The 26,658-nt window shown below is 37.3% G+C and overlaps 1 protein-coding gene across 1 annotated transcript in view; it reads right to left on the bottom strand.

The window, feature by feature from the left end:
- LOC145680362 (endochitinase-like) overlaps nucleotides 1-26,658 on the bottom strand; it is an 81,723-nt gene that overhangs the window by 37,456 nt on the left and 17,609 nt on the right. Inside the window, exon 4 of the mRNA XM_081750775.1 lies at nucleotides 23,094-23,271. Within this exon, the coding sequence (XP_081606901.1) occupies nucleotides 23,094-23,271 (178 nt within the window). The remainder of the gene's footprint in view (nucleotides 1-23,093; nucleotides 23,272-26,658) is intronic.

The following is a 26,658-nucleotide window of genomic DNA, read 5'->3' as shown; positions in this document are numbered from 1 at the left end:
GGATAATGGCGCTTATAAAACTACCACTCAGTATATCCAACGTCGTAGTAAACAAAGAATTGTTGTTCTATTACATTTCAATAGGAAAATACAGGTTGTAAAAGACTTGCCTGTAAAAGTTTTCAGGAATAAGAAATCAGATTTTCACGTCTACCAACACATCGACCCTAACAGCACAGGATGTGCTAGGCATGTGCCATTTAGGTGTCCCAGCTACTTTTACGGTACCCGACACTTGGTACATGTGATATTCAGGTGCTAACTATGTACTTAGGCTACCTATAGTTTTAGGTACTTGTTTCATCTAATTGATATTTGCAACTATGTACAGCCGGCAGCAAAAAACTACAACATGAACATGTAAGTTTATTGTGAAACGACGAAGTCTTTTGTTCCAAAATAAATGTGCAGGGGAAGACGCCTAGGTTTCTCCTGGCATGATTCGTGCCACTTAGACGTTATATTGATTCCCAGCGCTGTTAGGCGTTGTTTCAATATAAACTTACATGCTCATGTTGCACATTTTTTGCTGCGGACTGTACCACAAATATAGCATTTATATACCTGGCTCAGTTTCGCACTCTTAACAGTCATTTGTTTTTATGACGTCACTTGGGATATATATCTATCATGTTCTAGGTGCGTTCTTTAGATACATACTGCTTTAGATACTCTAACAGCATTTGTTGCTTCTTTTTCTAAGCGGTTGTGTACTAGAAGCAAACAAACGCATCAGCTTTATTAGATGGCAACTGTTGCCGATCATTTGAAAGTGAATATGGAAGAACCATGAAATAAAGTAAATATACACCCGTCATTTTGTTAAAAAATTACATGGCGAGTAGATTTTATCTGATCCCAAACGGTTATCGTCGAATATACACGGTTAAAGGAGCACTCTGATTAGCAAAATTCAAAAGACCTCAACAATTTATTCCTCTACAAGCGACTTTGTCTCCATCGCCTCCGTGGCCAAGTCGGTAGAGCACGCGGCTAGTAATTCAAAGGTTGGCGATTTGCGCCCATCCTGGAGTACATTTCTTTTACTTGTTTAAAGTGTTTTTTTAGACTCACCTTAATGTAAACGCATTACGCATATAGGCGATTTAACATATTTTATGGGAGTAATTTTGTGGTTCATTGACGCTTACGGCATGAGGAACATAACTAGAACATACTAGGTACGTTCCCCAGGTACATGTCAGACATGTGCCTAGGGACAGCATAGACTGTGGCTATGACTTGCCATCCATGTGATTTCTCTCTCAATGGTACATAAGGCACATACTAGATACATTCCTATGAACCTGAGGGAACATGATAGGCATATGCCTGCTATGCGATTGTGCTGTTAGGGGAATGTCATAATCACAAAGAGACTGACTGTAGAGTATCATGGGAACTGTTAATAATACGTATACACGAAACATGCAATGTATCGAATTATTATGATAGTTGCAGAGGCAACTTTAATTACGAACGTTTTTTCCAAGCACCTTTGTATTGTTGTCTCCAGACACTTCATGACTGTTTATTTTGTATTTACGTTCTCTGTTCGAGGGGTTAGGCTACATAAGACGAGATGTACAGTTTAAAAAGATTACTGTAATGTATTTGATGCTCTCTCACCTCGAACTGACCCCGGAGCCTGTCCACCAAAGATACACTGCTCTACAAAACTTAAGCAACCAGAGTGAACTTGGGATAAGCAACGAGTGGAGCCCATTGAAAACTGGTAGAGAGTATGCACCTACAAAGAGACGCACAGGTAATGCGAGAGCTCGGTATAGCGCGTACGTAGCACCTTCGTAACCGCGATGAACAGATTTCTGCCACGAAGCGTACACAACAGCCTAGATGTGTGTCCGAGGCTGCAAGCAATGAGTTGGTGGTTCCTGTGTGGGATATCAAGCATAAGCACTTTGCAGGGGGATTCGAATCCTGTAGATTTTCGGTGTGGGTGCGCCCCTGGTGCTCACACTAGTTAAATTCAGCATAATTATAATGTTTTTATTAGTTCTCATACTTCTTCACTTTTTGCATTGAGTTGAGTTGATTTTGAATTTAATGTTCCTTTCAGCAGTTAGGTTAAATGAGACGGGATGTACTGATTAACGTGGAATCTGAACCACCTGAGCTCCCGCCGGGAATCAAACCCGGGTCTCCCACGGCAAAGGCGCTTACGTTAATCGCTTAGCAACGAAGGAGCTCTCTCCACTTTTTCAATGAAAGGTCGCCAATATATTATACAATTCAGGTCCCGCTAATTCCTTTCATATAAGACGTGAGAAAAGCAAAACAATCATATTTTCATTCCATAATCTATCAGCCATTTATTAATTTAGATTCACTTTGAAATTTCGACACAGTATAGTATAAACATCTAGATGATAGTTAACTTTGTTCGATTATGTTCTAACTTCTTTCTAAACTTTCACAATTCGTCAGTGCACTAAAAGGTATACAGTAGTTTGCAATCACTCAACAGAATCCTCTACAAAACACGGTAATGATAAGATTTTTCTTACAAGAAATCTTCCGAAAAATGCTGCCGTATCGAACAGGCCTTAGATTCACTAGTATTGGGAAAGTATTTTTTAGGAAAACCTAACACTACAAACCTATCGAGAAGGCTATACGAGAGGATACGGAATATATCCACTTATATATATATATATATATATATATATATATATATATATATATATATATATATATATATATATATATATATATATATATATAGTTCAGCATATATTTACTTTAATTGAGAGATGTAATGGAGATATAAAAATAGCTATAAGCTATAGTTTTGAAAACAATCGAGTGTATACCTACCAAAAATTCTAGCAGAACATAGCTGATGAAAATTATGGAAAAGAAATAATAAATACTAGCAAACATATATAAATCAATCAGTATATCACTACACAACACGTTTTCACTTCTGCTACTTTGAAAGACAATGAGAGAATAATGTTTTTGCGCATAAAGTACAATCTCCGAAGTCCCGCCCCTCCCCCAAAGAAAAAACTTTCCGCGTTTTTTACAGCCTAGTGTTACAGCTGAACGTACACTCATGTCCAAAATTATTGTCCCATGTCTATAAATATGTTGTTGTAGGAATATAATTTGATAACGAGTTCTCCCAGTATTTCTTACAATGTTAGTATGTGTATAATCGGCAAAAACATGTATATGGCAAATTTCATGTCAAAAGAGTAGTAAATAAGAACAATAAAAAGAAACCTTTCTTGTAAATTTAGCAACATTTTGTTTCACTCATTCTAATTTTTGTATTTATAATTCTTTTCCTACGAAATTTACCACAAATATACATTTCCCGATTATACACATAGTATCAGTATTAAAAGTACCCTGCAAAATCATTATCAAATTATACTCTTACAAGAAGACAGTTATAGGTATGCGACAATTTTGGACATGAATGTACATTACTGCAAATAACAGCACTCGTCTTTTCCTATTTTACATGTATTTAAGATGGAAATTAAAATAGAAAAATCAGTTTCAAAATTTCCTTCGAATTCTTACAATACAGAAGGTAGGATTGTACCATTGTAACAATGTTACTAACTACAGTATGTTTTGATAAGCTATTTACTTTTCTTACAAACATTTAGTTTATGTAGGTAGGAAAACCGTAGCCTAAAAAATCAGATTATACGTATTTAAAAAATAAGTCTTGAAAATAAATTAAAATTTTATTTTGTTCTGCGTTAACTTAAGAATCTCTGGGGAAGGATTCTAAGCCTCCCATTTCCCTCGGTACGACCCCGGAAAGATGTGATTTTGTTTGTTCTATTAGTTTATTTTCATTACAAGTAATTGAAATAAAAAGAAATGTAGATAACTGATTGAAAGATTGAGCTATTACTATATTCTTCTATTTTAAATAGCAGTTTATTCTTTGATTCTGTTTAAAGTGCCACATTACTGGAAATTAGTCAACAACAGCTGTCAACGCTGCTCATTCAAATCTTGATTTAAACGTCCGGAGACCGCAGTTCCTCCCCCAGCTGCCCGCGCTTCCCTTCTGTACTACACACAGAAGCAGTGTATCATGCTCGCTGCTGCTGCGAATATGGTGTAATGATGGAATGCATATACGCAAGGAGTAAATCAAGCTGAGAGTTTAAACGAAACGTCAAAATAATGATATTCTAAATATTATTAAATATCTTAATGAGCAATAACGTGTACGATATTTGATGGTTCACGTGTTCTGGCGAACTGCACAAGGCGACGCCACCGCTTCCCACCCAACTTCCTGAACCCCCACTAGATCCATGCTGTATTTCTCGAGTTCACTCGTTACGGATTTTAACGCGCTTGCCCTGTAAAGACTTCTAATAATATAGGATGTTTCAAATCGAATGTCTTTTTTTTCCTTCTTGTTTTGTTGAGAACCTGCCAAGTTATCAGTCCTGGTCCGAGGCTTCTGTGATTGTTTCTGAACAAGTAGCTTTTCTACATGTAATATTTTTAAGTAGTCATATCATTTTTAAGTACAATATGTTTTGTCTTTCCAATCATAGTGTACAGTAAATACAGTCAAACCATCGCAAACTTCTCTCTACACACTCTCTTTATAAGATATCAAGGGAGACTTACTAATAAAGTGGCAGTATTATTGGTGAGAGCAACAGTAAACTGAAATTTTAAACATAGGGCCAAAGTATACGTGCCCGTGAGATCATGTGAAATATGGAAGACACGATTAGAAATGATAAATATGACTTCGCAACTTGTCATCAGTTTTTATTTAAATTACGATATCCTTCCACACTAAACCCTTAAGTTTTTTCTTGTACCGTATGATGTAATTTTTATCTCTTTTTTCAAACAATCTTGTCTTAAGGGGAATTGACCCATAATTTTTTCGTCTTACGAAGTTTTTTGTTGATTGGCACATGGAAAGGAAGAAGACGGTGAAAGAAATTTTCTTGGAACTTTTGACATAAATTTTGGTCCTTTTTCGAATGTTGAATCTTGTCTTACGGGACTAAAGCGCCCGAAAATCTTGTCTTATGGATCGGTTTTTAGTTTTGTGCATCCTCCCACATCAAAACCCGTTAGTTTTTTCTTGTACCTTATGACGTAAATTTTCGTAATTTTTCAAAAATTCAGGAGCTCACTGTAGCCAAAAGCCCCGGTTTGACGTGGAAGATCTAAGTTTCTCTTACATTCCCGGCCAACCCGCACCAGATGTAGGGGTGAAACAATTTGTGCCTCCTGGCGTGATTTAGCTCTCTGTACAATACTAACTCTAAGGGATATATATTATTTTTTATTTTGTTCCCTTCGTGTAACTGATATCTATTTCTTTTTTCTCGGTAGTGGTAAACACAACATTCGAAATATTCTGCTCGATCGCCTGAGGGCAAGACAACACACAGCAGCAAGCAAGCAAGCAAGGCAAAATACCACGAGACAGGCCCGGCGAACTACAGAACGATTCGATTGAGCGCTCCCAACTTCCTAGCTACGTCTTATCAACAACAGGCTAAGTTGAGTAACAGTAGCGAGACAGGTGCAATCACTTCCGTGTTACAGGGATATAAAATCACATGATAGCACAATAACATTTTACATTTCAGTTCTAGATATTACTTTCTGTGAATCGAAGCAAAAGTTGAAAAATCGATTATTAACAATAATGAAAGAATGGCGTAATAAAAGTACTCATGTCCAATGGTAGGAATAACTCAAATCGTTGGGCAACAGCTTAACTAACGTGAAACCTAACGCATAAATTGTCGGAGGGGCTAGGTGTAGCCAGGTTCCATGAAAATTTTCTGACAATGTAAAAATTAGAAACGCAATTTTAGGTTTTATTGTGGTGACTCTTAAAAGTTTCGAGGGTATGGGTATTCTCCCCTAGAAATTTTTTAGCCATATTTAAACTTGAAACGCAATTTAAGGCTTTATTTTAACATACTTTATTATATATATATATATATATATATATATATATATATATATAACGCAGCAGCTGAAATGCGTGGAGCAGGGGTGGGCATGAGTAAATCGAAGATCTATGGATCCAGGGCGCAGTAAAGCTAGTTACGCCACTGATAAGGAGCACGTATGTAGCATGGAGTTGGCGATCCCCCTTGAGCCGCGGACTAGATCCAGGGCTTAGTCAGTATATTGCTAAATCCGCCACTGACTATATGAGGTGTTAACTTCATGCCTCGCGGCCTCTCCTTATAAATTTTATTATGGAGTGCCGCGAGGCATGAATAAGTGCTTATTAAACATTATTTTTCATATTTTCGTACAGTATACATATTAAATACACAGAACATATATAAAAAATAACGAAATGTTATAAAATTCTTTATTGATCTGGGGCAGGGTTTCTCAACCTGGGGGTCGCGAAGATAAGCGGAAGAGATAAATATAATTAGAATCTAATACCAGAATTTTTTTTTTCTGATAGGTATCTTTTTAGTTTTACACATACTGTTAAGAACAACAAAAACAGGTCTATTAAACATTTTCAACAGATGCAGAGTTATTTAAAAATCAATTTAAATGAAAGAGGTACGGTATGAAACTAATAAAAACTGCATATTGAAATACCAGAAGAATACAAATGCAACAAAACCTGCATATTGATATACAATTAAAATTGAAAGCTAATGAGATGACTGAGCATGGTGTGATTTCACTAGTGCTGCAATATCTGGTTCAGTCTTTGTGACGCACATTATCAAGTCATCAACTAATAAGCGATTTCGTATCTTTGTTTTAATGCTTACCATGGAAGAAAAATCACTTTCGCACAGGTACGGTGTACGGAATTATTACATTTAAAGCAGCAGATACCAGACCAGGATATTCTTCTCTCCTCTTTAGAAGAACTTGTCCAAGTCTTCGTACAGAAACCCAGTTGCAACGACTTGTCGCACGATAATTCTATTAGTTGATCAAGAAGTTGTGGCTTAGATCAGCTACTTTGAAGAGGTTAACCCTTTTAAATTATGATGGCACAACACCTGTGCCATGGCGTCGACCTTTGGAATTTGCTTTATAAGTCTCTAGTAAAGCTTTTCAGATCGGGTTTTTTGCATTCATTCAAATATGGAAGCATCATAGAACATATTTTATGGGCATTTTGCAGCCTTGCGTGCTCTGTCTGGGGGCTGTGACGTCACAAACATGGACGATGGGTTTAAAAAGGGTATATTTGAGAAGTTTTTCAAAAAATCCCTGACACATTACTATTTAACCTAGAATCATGGTTTGTACCTCGGTGGTTTCGTCATGAGACAGGCTTTCGAAATGTATCATTTAAATTTCCCTATCGTGTATCGGAAGCGGGAAAATCTCTTCCAAAATGGAAAAAAGGGATTTTTTAAAGAAAAACTTCCCTTTTCCCCATTTTTATCTTTACAGGTACACGATAGCGAACTTGAGTGGTACCATTTGAAAGGCTGCCTTCACTGAAGAAAATGAGGTATGATTCATGTTGCTAGAGTCAACAGACGTGTGTCAAAAATTCTTGATTTCTTTATTTTTTTTCATTTTTTACACATTTTTAGTCAATTACTTTAGTAAAGTATCTACAGTATTATCACTATTTATTCTAAAGTCATGATACGTACCTCGTTTTCTTTGCCATGAACCAGTCTTTCAAATGGAACCACTCGTATGTCTCTAGCATGTACCATAGTGGAGAAAATTTGCAAAAGAGAGAAATTTTTGTCGAATGTAGAGAGGAAAAAATATTGCCCCATCTGCAAACAGTACCAGCTTTCCCCTATGTGAGCAATAGATAACCCATTTTGCACATGGGGCAATATTATTTCCTCTCTTATTTTTCAAGATATAACATTGAAATTTCGTACAGTTATTACACATAGTATGTAGTATGTTTGAGATTTTTTTGGGTTGACACAGGGGCCGGTCAGAGGGGCCCAAAATCGGGGAAAGGGGATTTTTGACAAAAATTTCCCTTTTTCGCGAATTTTCTCCACTATGGTACATACTAGAGACATGCGAGTAGTACCGTTTGAAATACTGGTTTTGGCCAAACAAAACGGTGTATCAACCATGTCTCTACGATAATTAGGGATGAGTCAGAAAATTTTTATATAAAAATGGGTTATCCATTGCTCACATAGGGTGCCAAAATTTGTTTTATTAAGGGGGCGAGGGGGCGAGCTTCTAAATGCTGCACTGATCATATACCTGCAACTCCGATGCACACAGGCAATATGTGTCGCGTGGTCAATCCACGACTATTTCCCTCGTTGTTGATGCGAGGTCGTGTTGTGAAGGCCTGGAAATTTTGGGTTAAAAAACAGTTTTTTACTGTTTTTTCCCGAGCCTGGAAAAAACGGAAAATTTGGGAAAAATTGAAATTTTCGAACATTTTACTACATTATGCTTTTAAAATGGAAACTATTCTATATTTACTAGTTTAGATTTAAGATAATTGAATAGTTACGTTTATTGTATTCGAATAGGAAAAATTTGTGGCAACAAATATACGTGAAGCATTCCTTTAAAGTTAGCACCGTGATACAATGGAATTATGGCCAAAAGAAACTAAAATACAATCCTAGTTGGCACGGGGAAAGTATCCGTTCTTGGCACGGGGAAAATACGTTTCATTTTGGACATAAAGGCTACCACAACTGTCACCAATGAACTAGGGACTCCAAATACTATGGATTTGACACTAACATCGGTCATTTTCAAAATATATCCCACTTTCTTCCTCCAAGTACACCTACAAAGTGAAATGATAGGAACCATCCCAGATCCGAACCTCATCTATATTGAAAATTTTATCGAGATTGGTCTGATGATTCGAGTTGTTAAGTTACGAAAATATTCACTTTCATTTTATATATATAGATACTTTTTCGCAATAGAAAAGGAAGTATTTGTTTACATACAAAATTTTGCACATAAAGTTTATACAAAAGTCAATATTAAAATATTAATAGCAATTAAATGTTTTAGTGCATTAGTATTAGTGAAATTTGCCTACTGCTCCCTTTTTTTAAGAAGTAATTTGGTTAAAATTAACAAGATTCCACGAGATGAAGGAGCACATTAAAAACTCAGCTTCATTCAAGAGCCCTATCTATTTGTTGCGACAGAAACGCTTCATGATGGTAGATGTGTATGCAATTGTAAAAGTTCTGTAATTAATGCGCAACCAGGAGTAAACGAATAAAAGGCACATAAAGGAAATGAGTGCAGACTATTAATTTTCAAGAATAATTAGAACAGTTTTATTTTCTAATGCTTCTTATTTAAATATTCGCAATATTAAAACTTCTAAACTTAAATTTTTCAAACGTCCAAAAAAAAAAAAGTTTCATTACTAGTAAAATTAAATACAAAGATTTTTATTATTTTCCCATTTTTTTCAATTTTCCGGAAAAAACGGCCTTTTGCCAACAGGTTCAAAATTTCCCTAAATTTTACAATAGTCGTGCGCAGCACTGTTGACATGATTGACAGCAGAAACAAATCTATGAATATGCATTCAAAATGGAATTTGACAAGAAACGAGTTGCTTTCGTACAGTTAGTTTATAACATTATAAAGAAGAAAAGAAATGAATTCCCATTTCATTATGCTCGAAAAGCTTTGTTTCTTGATTTCAGAATGGCCTACGACTCGGTCAGGAGGGAAATATTGTACAATATTCTTACCAACTCGGCATACCATAATACTGTAGCTAATTAGATTAGTAAAGATGTGTTTAAATAAAACTAAAATGTGATGAAATGTTACCAGAATGTAATAAAATTATATCAAGAAATTGCTGAGATTCTGAGCTAATTTTAAGATTAAACCATTTTCTAAATCATGTACAATAGTTTTTCTTTTCTTGTCACATGGACGGAAGACCTGATTCGATTCCCAGTGGTTCGGGTCCAACGTTAAGCTATAGGTCAGGGGCGGATCCAGGATGGACTTCTGGGGGGCGGGGGCAGCGTGTTGTAATACTGCTACTTAGATCTAGTTTTAAGAGCTCCAAACTCTGGGATGTGTTTTACTTAGCTATAAGTAAAATAAGAAAGTTTCCTCTTCTAGGAAGGGGGGCGATAGCTGGATCCACCCCTGCTATAAGTGTACGTCTGATATAGCTTCTGTTATGAAAGGGACACAAGACTCAAATCCAACCAACCAATCTCAACGTAAAATCTGGGTAGGAAAATACTTGTCCACGAGCTTTCACATACAGAATGGACTAAAACAAGGAAATGCGCTGTCGCCATTACTATTAAATTTTGTTCTGGAATATGCTATAAGGAAAATTAAAGATAGCAACCAGGTAGTGTTGCCATGAGACGAGACAGAATCCCTTGGAATGAGACAGTTTATTTGTCCCGTCTCGTGTCTCGCAAATACAAACACAGTTTTTGAATTTAGAAAACAAACACACAGCAAACGTAACCGTTTCGATGTTCTAAGATTATCTTCCTCGGACGACACATTAAGTTGTTAGAACATTGAAACCGTTACGGTTGCTGGTTTTTTTTTTTTTTTTTTTAATAAAGTTAAGTTTGATAGCTTTGTCAGCTTGTTTTTATTAAATTATTTCCTAATATTTAATTTTTCAGCTGTTTCTAGTACACACTACATGATTTTCTACGATAAATTAAGTGGGATATTTATATAACTTTGGTTGAAATATAACTTTTGGTTCCATTGCATTTCATTGTCAATAGTCCAGATGTCTTAAACCTCATTTAATTGGGAGTGAGGAAATAAAATTTCTTCACATATTTTTGAACTTGAACCTCTGCCCTGAATGGCTTTTGTATGTGTCCCTAATCTTAGTATTTAAAAACGCATTTCCTGAAAAATAGTAATAGAAATAAATAAAAGAACAGTAAAAGAAATACTGATTCAACACAATGGTGACCCAATGTGATACCATCTTTTCAGTTAAATCAACAGAACGGATGGTGGTGATTTCGGTAGTGGGAGAAAAACAGTTAGATGCAGTAAGATTTGAATATGGATTACTCAGTTAGAAGTCGAGCGTCTTACCTACTTGGTTAATTCGTCAGACGGAAAGAACACTTGATTCAAACAATATAGATATAAAAGGAAAAGAAAAAATGTTGCTGAATAATAAACACAATGTTACTCTCACGACTTATAGCATGATTTAATTACTTTTTCATTGATCAACTAAGAAGCACAATTTCCCCTACCTTTTATCACACTTTCCGTCGTTTTCTTAAAAAGTCAAACTACATGATCCACCGACGCGACGGCCAAAACATTGTCTTCCATCACGCTTTTGTTGTCTTTGGAGCTTGTTAAGACATCGCTCTAGCGTCGAATCATAACAGTAAATACAGTCGTAATTGTAATAAGCCAAATTCTATTTTCTTACTTTCTCTGTCAAAAACATTTTTATACTATCATATCTAATATAATAAATATGTTAGGACTTAGGAACGATTAGTGAAGATTAGGAAGGTCACGTCGCCTTTTAAACTTGTTTTACGACCGTCTTTAATTTGCGTGTGCTATTACTAACTCCAGTACCGTAGTAGAACTGCCTATCTGATTTGACTCGCGGTTTTGGACAGTAAGGTAGGTTGTACGGAATAACATTAAAAAATGTCTCAGTGAGTCGAGATTGAAATCTTGAACACGTTTAGGCAAGGCCTGGCCTATTTCAATTCAATTTGCTATTTAAGAGGGTGCGGTGGCTCAGTGGTAGAGCGTTCACCTCTGGTGCTTGGGGTCCCTGGTTCGATCTCAGCTCGCGGCGTGTGGACTTTGTGGTGGACAAACATCGTGCTCGTGGGTTTTATCAGGGTTCTCCCACTTTCTTCATTCCACCATTTTCATTCATTTCTCATCTTCAGCGTCTCCTTTAGCCTAACCGGCAGAACCGTGGGACGTAGAACTTAAAGATTTCATTTCATTTTCAATTTGCGATTTTACTTCGTGGTAGCTTTTATTTTTTAGTTTTCTTGGCAACCTAAACCTGCCATCCGAAGCGCTTAACCTTCCTCAACCCCTAACTTCTACTGCATGCAAAAACAATCATATAAAAGATTATTTGCGGAATCTCATGGTAATGCTTTTGTATCCCGAGAATACCTCTACAGGAGGCCAAGTTCAAAGTTTTAAATGGCAACAGGGGTTGATTTTGTTCCTATTAAAGCAAGTTCTAAATTTTAAACAACTTTAAGAGGAAGTACTTTTTGATAGCTTATACCGTTTGCCACTTCCAAGATCTACTTGGAAGTCGAAATTATCGTGGTTTAGAGGGTTTTCGGGACTTTTCGTGTGTTGTAACTCAAAGGGAACGATAACTAAAGGTTCGAAACTAAAGTGAATTATTAAATGAGATATGCGGAATAAAGCTTTTTTTTTTTTTTTTTTTTTTTTTTTTGAAAATGGGCATCCCGAAACTCCGCTACAGAGGATAGCAAAATTTGAAGTAGAAAAGGTTTGATTTCCCTTTCTTTGAAACAAGCACGAAATTTTGAACAACTTTCAGACAAAACATCGTTTCAAGAAAGTGGTAGGATACGAGTCAACTCCGAGAAATCACACACACCTGATTAGGGATAGCCAACTCTGGAATTTTTACTTTCCGGAATCCAGAAAGTAAAATCAATAAAAATCCATATTTCGGAAAAAAATCAGGATTTTTTCGAATTCCAGGATTTTCTAAATTTCGGATTTTTCTGAATTTCGGAACTTTCCCGACATTGGATTTTTTCCGAAATCCGGAAAGTGAAATTTCCGATTCCGTAAACAAATTTTCTGGGATATGGATTCCGGAAAATTTTGGCCATCCCTACACATACGATGTTTGTCCACCACTTATGGCACTAACCGAAAACGAACCGACTACCGCACGCACCAGAGGTGAATGCTTCGAGGAAAAGCTAACGTGACATTTCTTAACTTGTGTGTTCTGGGTAATAACTTTGTTGTATCTTGATCAGCATGGTGCATTCTGCTACATTTTACTTTCGTTCCCATGATACTGCAACATTTTACGAGACAAGAGGCGACAAACGAGACGAGACGGGACAGAACCCTTCGAGACGAGAGAAGACGAGTACATTTTTTCGAGAGGAGATACGCTTTGCACGAGACAGCCTGAAGTTTCGTCTCGTGGCAACACTACAACCAGTCCTTAGAGCTAAATGGCACTCACCAGGTTATGGCTTATGCTGATAATGTCAATTTGATACGAGATATTGTGAGGACAAGTGAAAGAAATGCAGAGGTTTTATTAAACTCCTGCAGAGACATGGACTTAGTAATAAATACAGAAAAAAACTGTATACATGAAAATGCACCGTGATCGCAAAACTCCAAGTAATGGATACGTTAAAATATCAAACAATACTTTCGACATAGTGGACACTTTCAAATATCTAGGATCCACATTAACAGACCAAAATCATATCCGCGAAGGAATTAAATGTCTATTGAAAGCAGGGAATACATGTTATTATTCAGTCCAAACTCTTCGCGATTCCTATCAAAAAGTTGAAGCTTTAAATATATAAAACGATCATCATGCCTCTTATGCTGTATGGCTGCGAAACTTGCTCACTTACTTTGAAGGAAGAACGCAGACTCCAAGTATTGGAGAACAAAATCCTGTGGCGAATATTCGGACCCAAGAGGGATGACAACGGTGAATGGCGGAAATTTCATAACGAGGTAACATAATTTATACCATTTACCTAACATTGTTAGAGTCATTAAGGCTAGGAAGTTCAGATGGGGAGGTCATGTAGCGAGAATGGAATAAGGTAGAACTGCTATCAAGATATTAACATTTTCGATACAAGCCCGAGTCAGACTCGGGTTGTATGTTTATTCCAAAACGCCGGAGCCCGATTCTAACTCGTTTTTTACCTAACAGTCTCTATGCACCTTATTATGGGTTGCAGTCAGTTGTTGACCGTATTGAATACTTACTGAGACTTATGGCCGCGGGCACCAACGAAGCTCAACTGTTGAACGAGTGTTATAACCAAGTTCGGTGAAAATGTCTGTTTCACCAAAAGCGTTCAAGGTTAAGTCTCGGTCAAATGGTGGATAAACTTGGTTTGAGCTTGAATGGCCGAATTTGGGAGTTTAAATTTCGTTCATCCAAGTCAGTCTATTTACACTCAATAATGTCTGTATTTTTCCACTCGTATTCGGAAAAAAAAATTGCTCGTGGTTTCATTATTTTGTCCATCACACTTACGAACACTAAAATTAGACTCCTCTCAACTCTATGCACACGATCTCGGAAGTCGAAAAGACAGGCACGCGATATGCTTCCTTCATTTGTTACTTTGTTAAACGAAGATAGAAATACTATTCACGTGACATCCATCGAAGTATAAACGAACTTTTACAGGCTGATTGTTGTGATCAGCTTTCTGGGTGTGATTGCAGAACGTTCGATAAAATAGTGGAATATTTTGTACCGAAAACTATTTCATTTTGACAAAAGTTCCTTGTTTGAAGCAAGTGAAATAAATGTAGAAGAAATATCAAATATTTTACAAGAGTACAGTTTAGATTCCGGCTCGTAAGGTGAAATTGATTATTTAGATTTGGATCCTCATTTCGAAATTTAGAAAGTAGGTAAGCACATGTTAACACCCTTATAAAAATATTTGCCCGGCGGGAGCTGATGTGGCTCGGATTCCACGTTAACCAGTAGGCCCCGCCTCATATAGCCTCGCTGCTGAAAGGGACGTTAAACTCAAAATCAATCAACTCAAAATATTTGTACGAGGCGCATTCAGAAAGTAACATTTTCAAGCGTTCCATAGCTAGGAAGCCGAGAGCGACCGCGTGTATGTGAGACAGTAATGTCCTAGCATGGTTCATGCTCCAGCGGAACTTCCCTAGTGCTCTCAGTAGCGCCGTGGTGGTGGTTGAAGATGGACGTTCCTATTCCATCTCCCGCTGCGTGTGAAGTGCGAGCAGTGATAAAGTTTATAAATGCACAGAGTATAGAGCCGATTGAAATATATCGTCAGTTGTGCCAGGTCTATGGACCTAACGTCATGAGCAAGCATGCGGTGCGTTGCTGGTGTAGACAATTTGCAGCAGGACGTCAAAATGTTCATGATGAGGAGGGCAGCGGGAGGCTAACCGTCATCACAGACGAACTTGTGCATTTTGTTCGGCGAAGCATCATGCAGAGTCGTCTCTTCACAATAACGGAACTCAGGGGTCAGTTCCCGCATATTTTCCGCTCCTTATTGTACACCATTGTCACTACTTGCACTTCACACGCAGCGGGAGCCTTAGTTTTCTCTTGTATTTCTTTTCGATTGTTCAGAAAGCACATATTTCAAGTAGCAGTGTATCAAACTACCCCTTCTTACATCACCAAATTATATATACGTAATAAAACCTAAAATAAAGAAAAATGTTTGCAATGGCTTTAGTGCATCTATCATTATTTAGCAATGTGCTATAATTTTTTAAAAAGGCCCAAATGCCCCAGGATACTGGAATAAACCAGGTCAGATTAGGCCAGGATCGAAAGTGTTATCTTTAAAGCCAATCGGGAAGAGACCATTAGGAAGACCTAAGCCCATGTGGAAGTACAATATTAAGATGAATCTTACAGAAATAGGAGTACAAAGTAGAAACTGGATGCAATTAGCTAAGGACAGAACTCAATGGAGAGCTTTTGTAAATGTGGCTTTGAATCTCCGCGTTCCATAGGCCACAGAATTCATTAGTTAGTTAGTTATAAAGAAAAAAAAGAGGCGTTACTCGACTCATCCTTACGGAAACTGTTACCTTCTTAAAGAACTTCACATCTATGTTTATAGAATTGAGAAAGCAAAGAAGCAAAATGTTTCATTTTTTTTTTCGCATGAGCGTAAATTCATTTGATGATTTGTTGTTGGTAAACTACACTGAAAGAACTTTGCTTCAAGGATTCACAGTACTGTTGCAATTGATGGATCTGAAGTCAGAGTGCTTTATTATTATTATTATTATTATTATTATTATTATTATTATTATTATTATTATTATTATTATTATTATTATTATTATTATTATTATTAGCTTATTATTTAAAAATAAACGCTCCCCATCGTAGGTAGACACCAATCCAAAAGTACTTATTTTAATAACTCATAGAACTCTTGCAGTTTTTGCAAAAGTCTTGCACGCAAGACCAATATCAGGAATTCCGATGCAAGACCAAGACCAAGACCAAGGGGTGCAAGACCAAGACCAACACCAAAACCAAACCTGCAAGATCAAGACCAAGACGAAGACTCTTGCGCAAGAGTCTTGCACAAGTACCGGTACTACTTGATACTTCTGTAGAGTGTAAAAGGAAAGGGGGAAAATAATTACGTCTTTTACTTGAATTTCGTGGCTTCAGTAAAAATGTCGCTGGGGTGAATTTGTTCCCAGTAGTTCATGCAATCTGTGTGAGTTGATCTACCCCTGTAGCATATAGCTACAGTAGGCCTCAGTCATTTTCTGAATCGGTTGTTCGCGTTTTCTGTATTTGTTACTCGTTTTCAAGCCACACAGGTGTCATCTTGCGCCATGTGAGCTTTTTAGTGGACAAACACCGTGTGCGTTTGTTTTCTGGGGTTTTCTGTTTCCTCCTGCTTTCTTCATTCCACCATTTCAGTCATTTTTCATCATCACCGCCTCCCTTAGCCTCGGTGCATAATGATGGGACGTTAAAGTAGATATTTCATTCATTTCAAAGCATATTAATTGTGTTCTTCCAAAACTAAAGAGAAATGTAGTATTGAACATCAGTAATGGGAGGGGGATGGGATTTAGATTTCTGGGCTTTCGGCATCTAAGGCCATTTAGCCCTTCAGGTTTTGAGGGATGACGTCCCTCGGCGAGCACACAATCCGGGGAAAGGGAAGAAAGAAAGGATTGGGGAAGGAAGGAAGCGGTCTGGGACCTATAAGTTAGGTACCACCCCGGCATTTGCCTGATGGGAATGAGAAAAACCCAGAAAAACCTCATTCAAGGAGGCTGGCCTGAAAAAGCGTTTTACACTTCTTCGACTGAGTGCCCCCACCGGGAATCGAACCCGGGACCGCTCACACCGGAGGCAAGATCAGTAATTCCGTACACCATAGGTGCCAACTCCATGGGTATGGCATTGGCTCCGAGGCTCAAGCATCCATTGGAAATTTTTAATGTGTGTTCATAAAATTAATAACGAAATAACGTTTTGATGACGTTGACAAAAACTTAGTGCATGTGACCGCAAGCTTGATTTCATGGCGGATGCTTATATATACATTGAATAATTGTTTATCAATATAACTTTTAGCCTCCTTAGGTATTCGACTCAACGACGATTGGGCGATATAACATTATGCCTATACAACAATCAATGATCCATAATCACAAGTGAGATCGATTTTGTACAGTTATTTCAAATAACTTCGAGTTTGATACTGTTATTTTCTACTTCTAATATAGGTCAAAAGCAGAGGCGGCCTGTCATAAGGAGCCCAACGGGCCCGGCTCTTAAATCGTTTTTATATTATCACTAGCAGCGTTCACCCCGCTTCGCTGCGGTCACCCCGGAACGCAATAAACTTTGTTACTTAGATAATTTTTACTTTTTCGCTTTCAAGTGATATGATAAAAACCATAGAAGATTGCAGTAAATCTTAACATTATATCGCCTGTCATTTATGTTAACCCGCCCCGCTTCGCTGCGGTCATCCCGGTGCTGGCATATTGTAAAAGTGTCTGTAAAAATAAGCAAATCAATTAAAAAATTTTAAACAGAAGATTCAAGCTATTTTCCGCTGTATATCGCCTGTCATTTATGTTAACCCGCCGATCCTCACGGTCATGCGGGTTGCATATAAATACGTTTATTTTTATACCTATGATGAACTAATAACAAAGGATTTGTACGTATGGACACCTGAATGGTCAATTATCTCAAGACACTGGTAATTGAAAATTAAAGTGATATGATAAAAAACATCTAGGGTCCACATCCTAACAACCCCCCAAAAATGAAAGAAATCGGTTCAGCCGTATTAGGGTGATGAGCGGACAAAGGATTTTTTGTACGTATTGACACCTGATTGGTCAATTATCTCAAGACACTGGTAATTGAAAATTAAAGTGATATGATAAAAACCATCTAGGGTCCAAATCCTAACAACCCCCCAAAAATGAAAGAAATCGGTTCAGCCGTATTAGCGTGATGAGCGGACAAAGGATTTTGTGCGTTCTCTTTTATATATATAGATAGAAAAATGTATGTATCTTAAGTTATTCTGCTAGTATTGTTACTATAATTTCCCTGTGAACCAAAAACAGTAGTTCTGATTCCTTCAAATCAGTTTTTTCATGTACTACTTATGCTTGTGGGCACACTATTCACGCTGTCAGTACAAAATAAAAGCAGAAAAGGCCTGACCTGTTTCAGTGTGGACTTAGTATAATCTCGCATTGACTCATGTGGCTGGTGAATAACGTGAAAACGCAGCTTGAACGTAGGTGCAATGGGCCAAGAATTGTAGGCCCCCATCACACAATTGCAACCGACAATTTCCGAACGAAAAGCTTTGAAGCTTGCTTGTTGCCAAAATTCGTTTTGTCTGTAGAGGTTGTTGATGTTGATTCCACACTTTCAGTTGTTTTGTCCCTTGACCTTGCTCTATACTTCTGCTGAAGGGATCCAAAATCAACAGCTTGTCCACCCCTCAGTTTCGACGTTCATCTTTTTAGTGTCTTTTGTGCTATATTTTCCCTTGCGTTTTCATGTGGTTGTGCGAAAATAAATGAAGTGCGCGTGTTAGAAAGTATTGCGAGCGTTTCCAATAGGTGAACCCTCAGAACATTTCCACAGTTGTATCCTGTTCCTATCCAATGCTGGAAAAAAGAAAAGCTCAAATTTGAACTACCGGCCACATAGGGTAATGGTATTCTTTGCGCAATAGTGGTATTTGGTTTTCACTCAAATTATTCTAAAATATAAAGAGGTTTTATTATAATAATTATTATTTTAATTTTTCCTCTCTCTTTTTTGGCCAATATTAATAAACATATCACCATAATTATCATCATCATAGCTATTCTGCCATTATTGGTAAGTCACTTGCTGGAACTAAGAAGCTTCGATGTACGGTGATCCTTTGCTGGTCTCTTCGTCTTGACGCATCAATTTTCTGTTTTAATACTTTCCTTCAACTACACTCTTCTTCGTCCCCTCCCTCTTTTTCCTTCCACCGTACCCTCTAGCACGTTCCTCATAATACATTTCCTCCTCAGCCAATATCCCAACCAGTTCCTCATACCCCTCTTAACAATATCAATTTTTTTCTCCCTTATTGTTACTATTTCTAACATCTCTCATTCATTTTCCGTTCAACCCAATTAATTTTCTCCTTTTTTCTCCATGCCCATGTTTCTGCCCCATACAGTACATATTGGAATCAATAAAACAAAATCTTAATATTTAACTGGAAGTTTGTTTAATACAAAGGTTAGCTAATCGTAGTTGAATAGACAAAAATCTGACGCCTTTATGGTGAAAAATAATATTGCAATTCATGGTATTTCAATAAGCTCTGCTGTCTTGATTTTCTTTCATGTGTCTCACGGGTAACCTCCCTAGTTTGAGAACAAAGGGGTGTGTGGGATCTGTTAAAAAGCATAAAAAGGTTATGAAACGTTGTGATTTATCTTGTACGTAGTGAAGCGTGGGTCAAGAGTACTACTCTATAGAGCAGTCTTGAGCGTGGATACCCATTGAAAAAGAAAATAACGGTCATCGCCTACGTTGTACACTATCGTCATATTACACGAAGGTAAACTATATTACATTTAGGAACATCCATTGTATATATTTCCATTACTATTGGCTCATTGTAGACTTTATTATAACTTATATCCAGAGTAAAATTTACCTATGAAAAGCATAAGATTTCTAAAAAGCAAGACTTACAAGACTCTTGCAAGCAAGACTAAGACCAAGACCAAGGGTTCCAGTGCAAGACCAAGACCAAGACCACTCGGGTCTTGGTCTTGGTCTTGCATTTGCTCATCACTACATAGAACAATGATACTCCCTCGTGGCTATGTGATTACTGTAGAAACCATTGGCGCGGGAGAGCAGGATTTGATTCCTGGTAGAAAATCAAATCCTTAGGAACCTACGTTAGCTATAGATCCACGTCTCACATAGCCTCAGTGATGGATGAGGGTAAACTCCAGACCAATCAATTATCCAATCATACACAATGAAAAATATGACACTGAAGGGTGATTAAAACAAGCTTATTTGTCTGGAGTTTAACATAATGTTTACTGTCAAGACTTTCTGTGATGTGGTTTTACGTAGGATCCAAATCACATGAGCTCACGGCGAAAATCAACCCCGAGCGTCCCGCAGAAAAGACAAGTGCTCAGAAGAAATGAAATGCTGTTTATAATTTAATAGTTTGGATTCAAAACTCAAATAGTACTTTCCTGTAACATTTACGAGTTACTATAGTAATTCATCAGTACTTCTTCAATTTCCATGCTTAACGTTTTCTGAAGCGTCAATGGTTGGAATTCCAAAACTGCCCCTTTAGGAGAGTGTACTCATATATTTAACAAATATTGGATATTGGCTAAGTTTTGATATAATTTTCTTTAACTACAATATATATATATATATATATATATATTAGTCGTACATGAAAAAGAAAAGGGGCCGAGGTGGTTCAGTGGTAGAACGTTCACTCTGCTGCGTGGGGTTCCTGGTTCGATGCCAGTTTGAGCCAAGTGGGTTTTATGGAGGACAAACACAACGTGTGTGGGTTTTCTTGGGGTTATCCCGTCTCTCCCCACTTTCTTAATTCTCTCACATTTATTCTTACCACCGACATGCATGTTACCTATCCGGCATAAGCATGGGACGTAAAATTAAATACTTCATTTTTATTTATTTATTTATTAGCAAATTTTCTCCTTTACGATTTACCGCACTACCGTTCAATAACATTTAATGCAACTGTACAGAACTGATTCTTAATTTTACAATTAGTAACGAAATGCTGCTTTTTCTGTCAATAACATTACTTTTTATACCCTAATTGTTGAGTTGATTTTGAGTTTAACATCCTTTTCAGCAGTGAGGTTATATGAGATAGGGCCTACTGATTAACGTGGAATCCGAATCAGATGATCTCCCGCCGGGAATCGAACCCGGATCACCCACGCCAAAGGAGCGTACGCTAACCGCTAAGCCATGGAGGAGCTCTATTCCCTAATTATAAGAGTAATAGTTGATATAATACCTAAAATAATAATGTTATTCAGTTAGTTTTCCTTTTCGTTACGGTATAGGAACGGTTACAAGTAACGAATATTTTAATGCAATTATATTACGTTAAAAAGTTCTGTCTTTAACATTAGACCCCCTATCATTGACATACAACCTATTAAGTTAGCATTCAATAAGTTATTGCAACTGTACGATAACCTCAATAACGAAATGCTCTTTTCACCTGCCAATAACGTTATTTTTAATAAGTACCGTAATTGTGAGAGTAACATTAGAAATGATACCTATGACAATAACGTTACTAAATTGGTTTCGTTTTTTGTTACGATATTGAAACCGTAACAAATAACGAATATAGTTGATGCAATTAAATGCAATTTGTATTGAGTTAAACAGTCATGTCTTTAACGTTATCATTTTAATGAAACCTATTACGTTATCATGCATTAATTTCGTTGCAGTAGTAACCCTACCTTAATAACAAAATGCTCTCTTCACCTGCCAATAACGTTATTTTTAATAAGTACCGTAATTGTGAGAGTAACATTTGAAGTGATACCTATGACAATAACGTTACTAAATTGGTTTCGTTTTTCGTTACGATATTGGAACCGTAACAAATAACGAATATAGTTGAAGCAATTAAATGCAATTTATATTGAGTTAAACAGTCACGTCTTTAACGTTATCATTTTAATGAAACCTATTACGTTATCATGCATTATCTTTATTGCAGCAGTAACCCAGCCTTAATAACGAAATGCTCTCTTCGCCTGGCAATAACGTTATTTTTAATAAGTACCGTAATTCTATCAGTAACAGCTAAAACGGTATTTAACGCAGTAACGTTATTCATTTAGTCTCAGTTTTCGTTATCATATAGGTATGGTAACAAATAACGAATTAATAATAACGCACATTATGTTAAGTTAGCAAGCCCTGGTTCAAACAACGAGCAAACGAGGACTTTCTTCTGTGTTTCCTGCAATGGTATAGCACGGCCAACAAGAGATGGTCTCTGACGTTTCTTACCACATGCGGTGGGACATTGCAGCCCCTACTTTGATACCAGTGTTACCAACCACGATCACTCTGTCTTATACCATTAATTAAATTGCCACTACAGTTACACCGAAAAAAACCTTGACACGCGAGTAGTGGCAATGTCACTGCGAGCTGTCAGAGACGTTCTCTTACTGGACGCACTTTTTTATAGGAGCAGTTGAGCAAGTACGTGTGTTCCGAAAATGTCTACATCGAAAGCGATTAGGTAAATGTGCATTTATATTGAGACAATAAAAACCTGTATCAAAATTCCGGGAACTTTTTTACTAGTTTGGTATTCTTCTGGTACAACAATATTTCACAGTCATTTCCTGTTGGCTGAAGTATGACGTAGGAGCGCACTTTTACAATCAAAGAAATAGCAGAAAGAAATGTGTTGATCAAAGGCGGTAGGAGAATGATTTGGTAGTGTACACGTAGTCACGGAGTAGTACGCCTGCAAACCTATCGATTGCGCTATCGATGTTCTTGTTTGCATATCACCATTACTTTTTCTTAACGTCAGGTATCATCCTTGCTCCTTCTACACCCCGTTTGGTTTAAAGAGAAAAGGAGCAATAAACTGTGACGCCAGAGAGCATTCATTTGGAAATTCGAATATTCTAACTTCCTATAACACCCAGATTCTTGATCTATAGAGTCCTTCCGATACAGAATTTCCTATTTAATTTTTCGTATAGGTGTGATGAAATTTTGTGGAATGCTAGGAAAATGCCCTACTACAGACACTTACCTACAAGGCTGCTGATAAAGGAATCCCTTCTTTCTGGGAGAGAAACCATATCAGAGTAGTTGGCTGCATCTTCTTCCCACCATCCACCAAGGGACAAAGTGGTCTTCAGGCCAGGCTCCTCTTTCTTCAGATCTGTGAACCTTCGGAAACCGCCAGGAAGGCGACCATCAAGGTCGTACTACTCATTAAAAAAAAAAAAAGCAATATCAGTATTATTGATCTTTTACTTCTGAATAGTAACTATTATATAAAGATATTCTCTTAAAGTTTCTGATCATCAAATTTAATTACTGTAGATATTGAAACGTGAACTCTCCAGGCTTTTCTGGGTGGTTTAGTTACAGAGGTTCAGATCCCAACTTAAACTGTACATCTTGTTCAACATAGTCTCCCTGCAGACAAAGAACGTAAATGTCATCCTATTAATCTATCATAGTTAATTAATCACTTCTCTATATCATTTAATAATTTAAAAATGCAAATTTTATTTCCCAAGATCTTACCGGTTAACAGTTAGAATATTATTATTTAGTATTCTGAATACAAGGGCAAATCGAAAAAAAAAAAAAAACTCCGTTTGCGCATGTGCGAGAACTGGCCAGGAGGAGTGACGTCGGTCCTGTGACACTGTAGTAATTCAGTAGATCTTCAGCAGTGCAAGGTGCAGATTGTGTTGCAGTTCACTCATATAAAAGTTACAAATGAATGCTCCAATAGAAAACTCCACCAAATGTGAAGTGCGTGCAGTAACACGATTTCTGAGTGCGAAAACCTTTCGGCAGCTGCGATTCATCGCGCACTGTGTGGTGTTTAATTAAATGTGATGAGTGGGGGTGTCTTACATAAATGGTGACGCATGCTTAAAAATGGACGAACTGAAAAGCACGATGCGGCAAGAAGTGGCCCATTTGTAGTCGGCAATGAACTCGGTTGCACCTTTTTAGGCACATGAAACAGTGGCTTGCGTAGTACCGCAATGACAATGACAATGCGCTTCACAATGCTGTTAGCAGGTGGCTTTATTCTTAGACGGAAGTTTTTTCTTTCTTTTCTTTTCTTTTCTTTTTTTTAAAGAAGGAATTTCAAACTTTGTAAAACGTTATGCCAAGTGTTGTCAGAATGCAACATATTTGAACGGTGAATATGTTGAAAAGTAATGTAATGCTGTACTTTTCTAATGTATATAATAAAAGTTCTGTATTTGCGGGTGTATGTCATTGATAAAAAAAACGTGTTTTTTTTTAATTGCCTTCGTAAATATTAGGAGAAAAAATATTTCGTGAATTCTTCAAGAAAATCTTTAATACAAGTACCCAGTGCATTTACAATGTAGCTAAACTTTCATTACATCATTTATTTAATTCCTAATGGTTCACATTAACATTTAACAGGTGTGTTCTACCCAATTTTGTTCCATCACTAAATAGCAATTTTTACTTTCTTTCTTTTTCTTTTCTATTTTTTGTTTGCGAAAATTTGACCAATCGGGAAAACGTCCATTAGGGAGACCCCGCCACAGATGGGAGGACAATATTAAGATGGATCTCGCAGAAATAGGAATACAAAGTAGAAACTGGATCCAGTTGGCTAAGGATAGAAGTCAGTGGAGAGCTTTCGTGAATGAAATATTGAACCTCCTGTTTCCATAGACCATAGAATTAGTTAGAATCAGCTACGGACTCAGCGAAATTTGGCATAACAGGCAAACTTTGACACTATTTTCCACCTGAATCTAATGATTGTTAGACGACCCTGCTTTAGCCATAGAGAATAGGCACCTTAGAATTCATTTTAACGATAAGAAAGCATTTTTTAAGAAAAAGAAAAGGACTTAAGGGGCTTTACCGTAGTATTGATATGTTCAATGTCTAAAAGAAACCTAAACATCGAAAAATATTTTAGTTAGCATTTTTTGTTTGCTAAGTCTTTGATTAGGAAGTTCCGTGTACCAGAAGGCATTTATTTTAAACTTGAAAACATTACCGATAAAAGATTATTGTAATCTTTTTGATAGTAAACAGCCAAGGAGCATTTCTTTTTAGCGTCATAGAGATAAGTACCAGGTTATCATAATATAAGTATCGCTGTTCAGAGAACTCTGGAGACGTAACCACTTGACAAAATGCAACCACTTGACTTGCAACCACTTGACAAAACTTGGTAGGATCATATTTGGGAACATGCAGAAGCGATTGGTGTAGAAAACAAAGTTAGTTCCAATTTTCGCCACCAGACGTAATTGTGGCGCAGTACAACGTCATGTAAGTGCAGCATGGGGGGGAAAACGACACACTGGTGATGGTAAATGATAAGAAAGGCTGTAATTACCTCTCCAGGTGCTTACTCATGTCTGCATGTGTCTCAGTGATACGGATTTGAGTACCACTATGTGCCCGAAGTGAATTGATGGTGATCCGATGTTTGCCTCTTTTTTCTTTCCACACTCTTTGCCTTGTGTTTAAGGGGTCCGGGTTCGATTTCCGATGAAGACACATGAGTCGGATCCCATGTTAACCTCTATTTCCCGTTCTTAGAACGTCATCATTATCTTATACGATACTAGTCACCACGCGTCTTCCTTGCCCAGAGCCTTCACGTGAAAGACCTGCCTATGGGCAGAAACCCACATCATCATCATCGCCCATAACACATCACTATACCACGGAGTTATTAATAGGAGTACAAATCAATGCCAGGCGTCACACTGGGAGCATAATTATGACCTTTCTCTCATTCAATATCAATATTATCATTTGTCTTCCATACCACACTCACCGTACTTAACACTGAACAGAAAGACAATAACTTCTGAACGCGAGATTTGACACTAATCTTTCCCTGGAATTTTGGACGGAGTTTGCATTTTATGAGCACAAGAAAGACTAACATTTAACTTCGCCTTTGTAAGATACCCAAGAATTTTAAAGGGGCGTTTCAGCTCAAAAGCCCCCTCCCTCGTAAATCCGCCACTGACCACGGGGTATTAATAGCGTTGGTATTCAATGCCACAAGACCCACAGGAGGAGTAATTACAGTCTTTCTTATCATTTACCATCACTAATGTCGTCTTTTTCCCACGCTACACTTACTTGGTGTTGTACAGCGCCACAATTACCCCTGGTGGCGAAAATTGGAACTAATTTTATTTTCTACACCAATCGCTTCTGCATGTTCCCAAATTCACCCCTACCAAGTTTGATTGTATTCTCTCAAGTGGTTATGTCTCCAGAGTTCTCTGAACAGTGATATTTATTTTATGATAACCTGGTAGACATACGTATAACGGCAAGTACTTTGCGCTTGCTTGGAATCACGCTTTGGATTGTTATTCATTCACTCCTCACACATGCTGACGCTCAGTTATGATGAGTTTAATGCCGATTGAGCCGGATTCGCTATTGTGAACTTTATCTCATTTTCCTAACTAACTCAACTTAGCCTAACAATAGTATTCTACTCCTAGAAACCAAATACTCACCTTAGATTTGAATTTTCTCAATTTTCTTTGGTATAGTTTGGCCAGTCTCCGATAAAGATTTTTTCCCCTCAAACAGCATTTCTCTCA

Source organism: Thermobia domestica, chromosome 3 (genome assembly GCF_964235325.1).
Source record: "Thermobia domestica chromosome 3, izTheDome1.hap1.1, whole genome shotgun sequence".
In the NCBI taxonomy this organism is placed as follows: Eukaryota; Metazoa; Arthropoda; class Insecta; order Zygentoma; family Lepismatidae; genus Thermobia; species Thermobia domestica.
The sequence above is the reverse complement of the archived record's forward strand: the minus strand, read 5'-3'. Positions and strand labels throughout refer to the sequence as shown.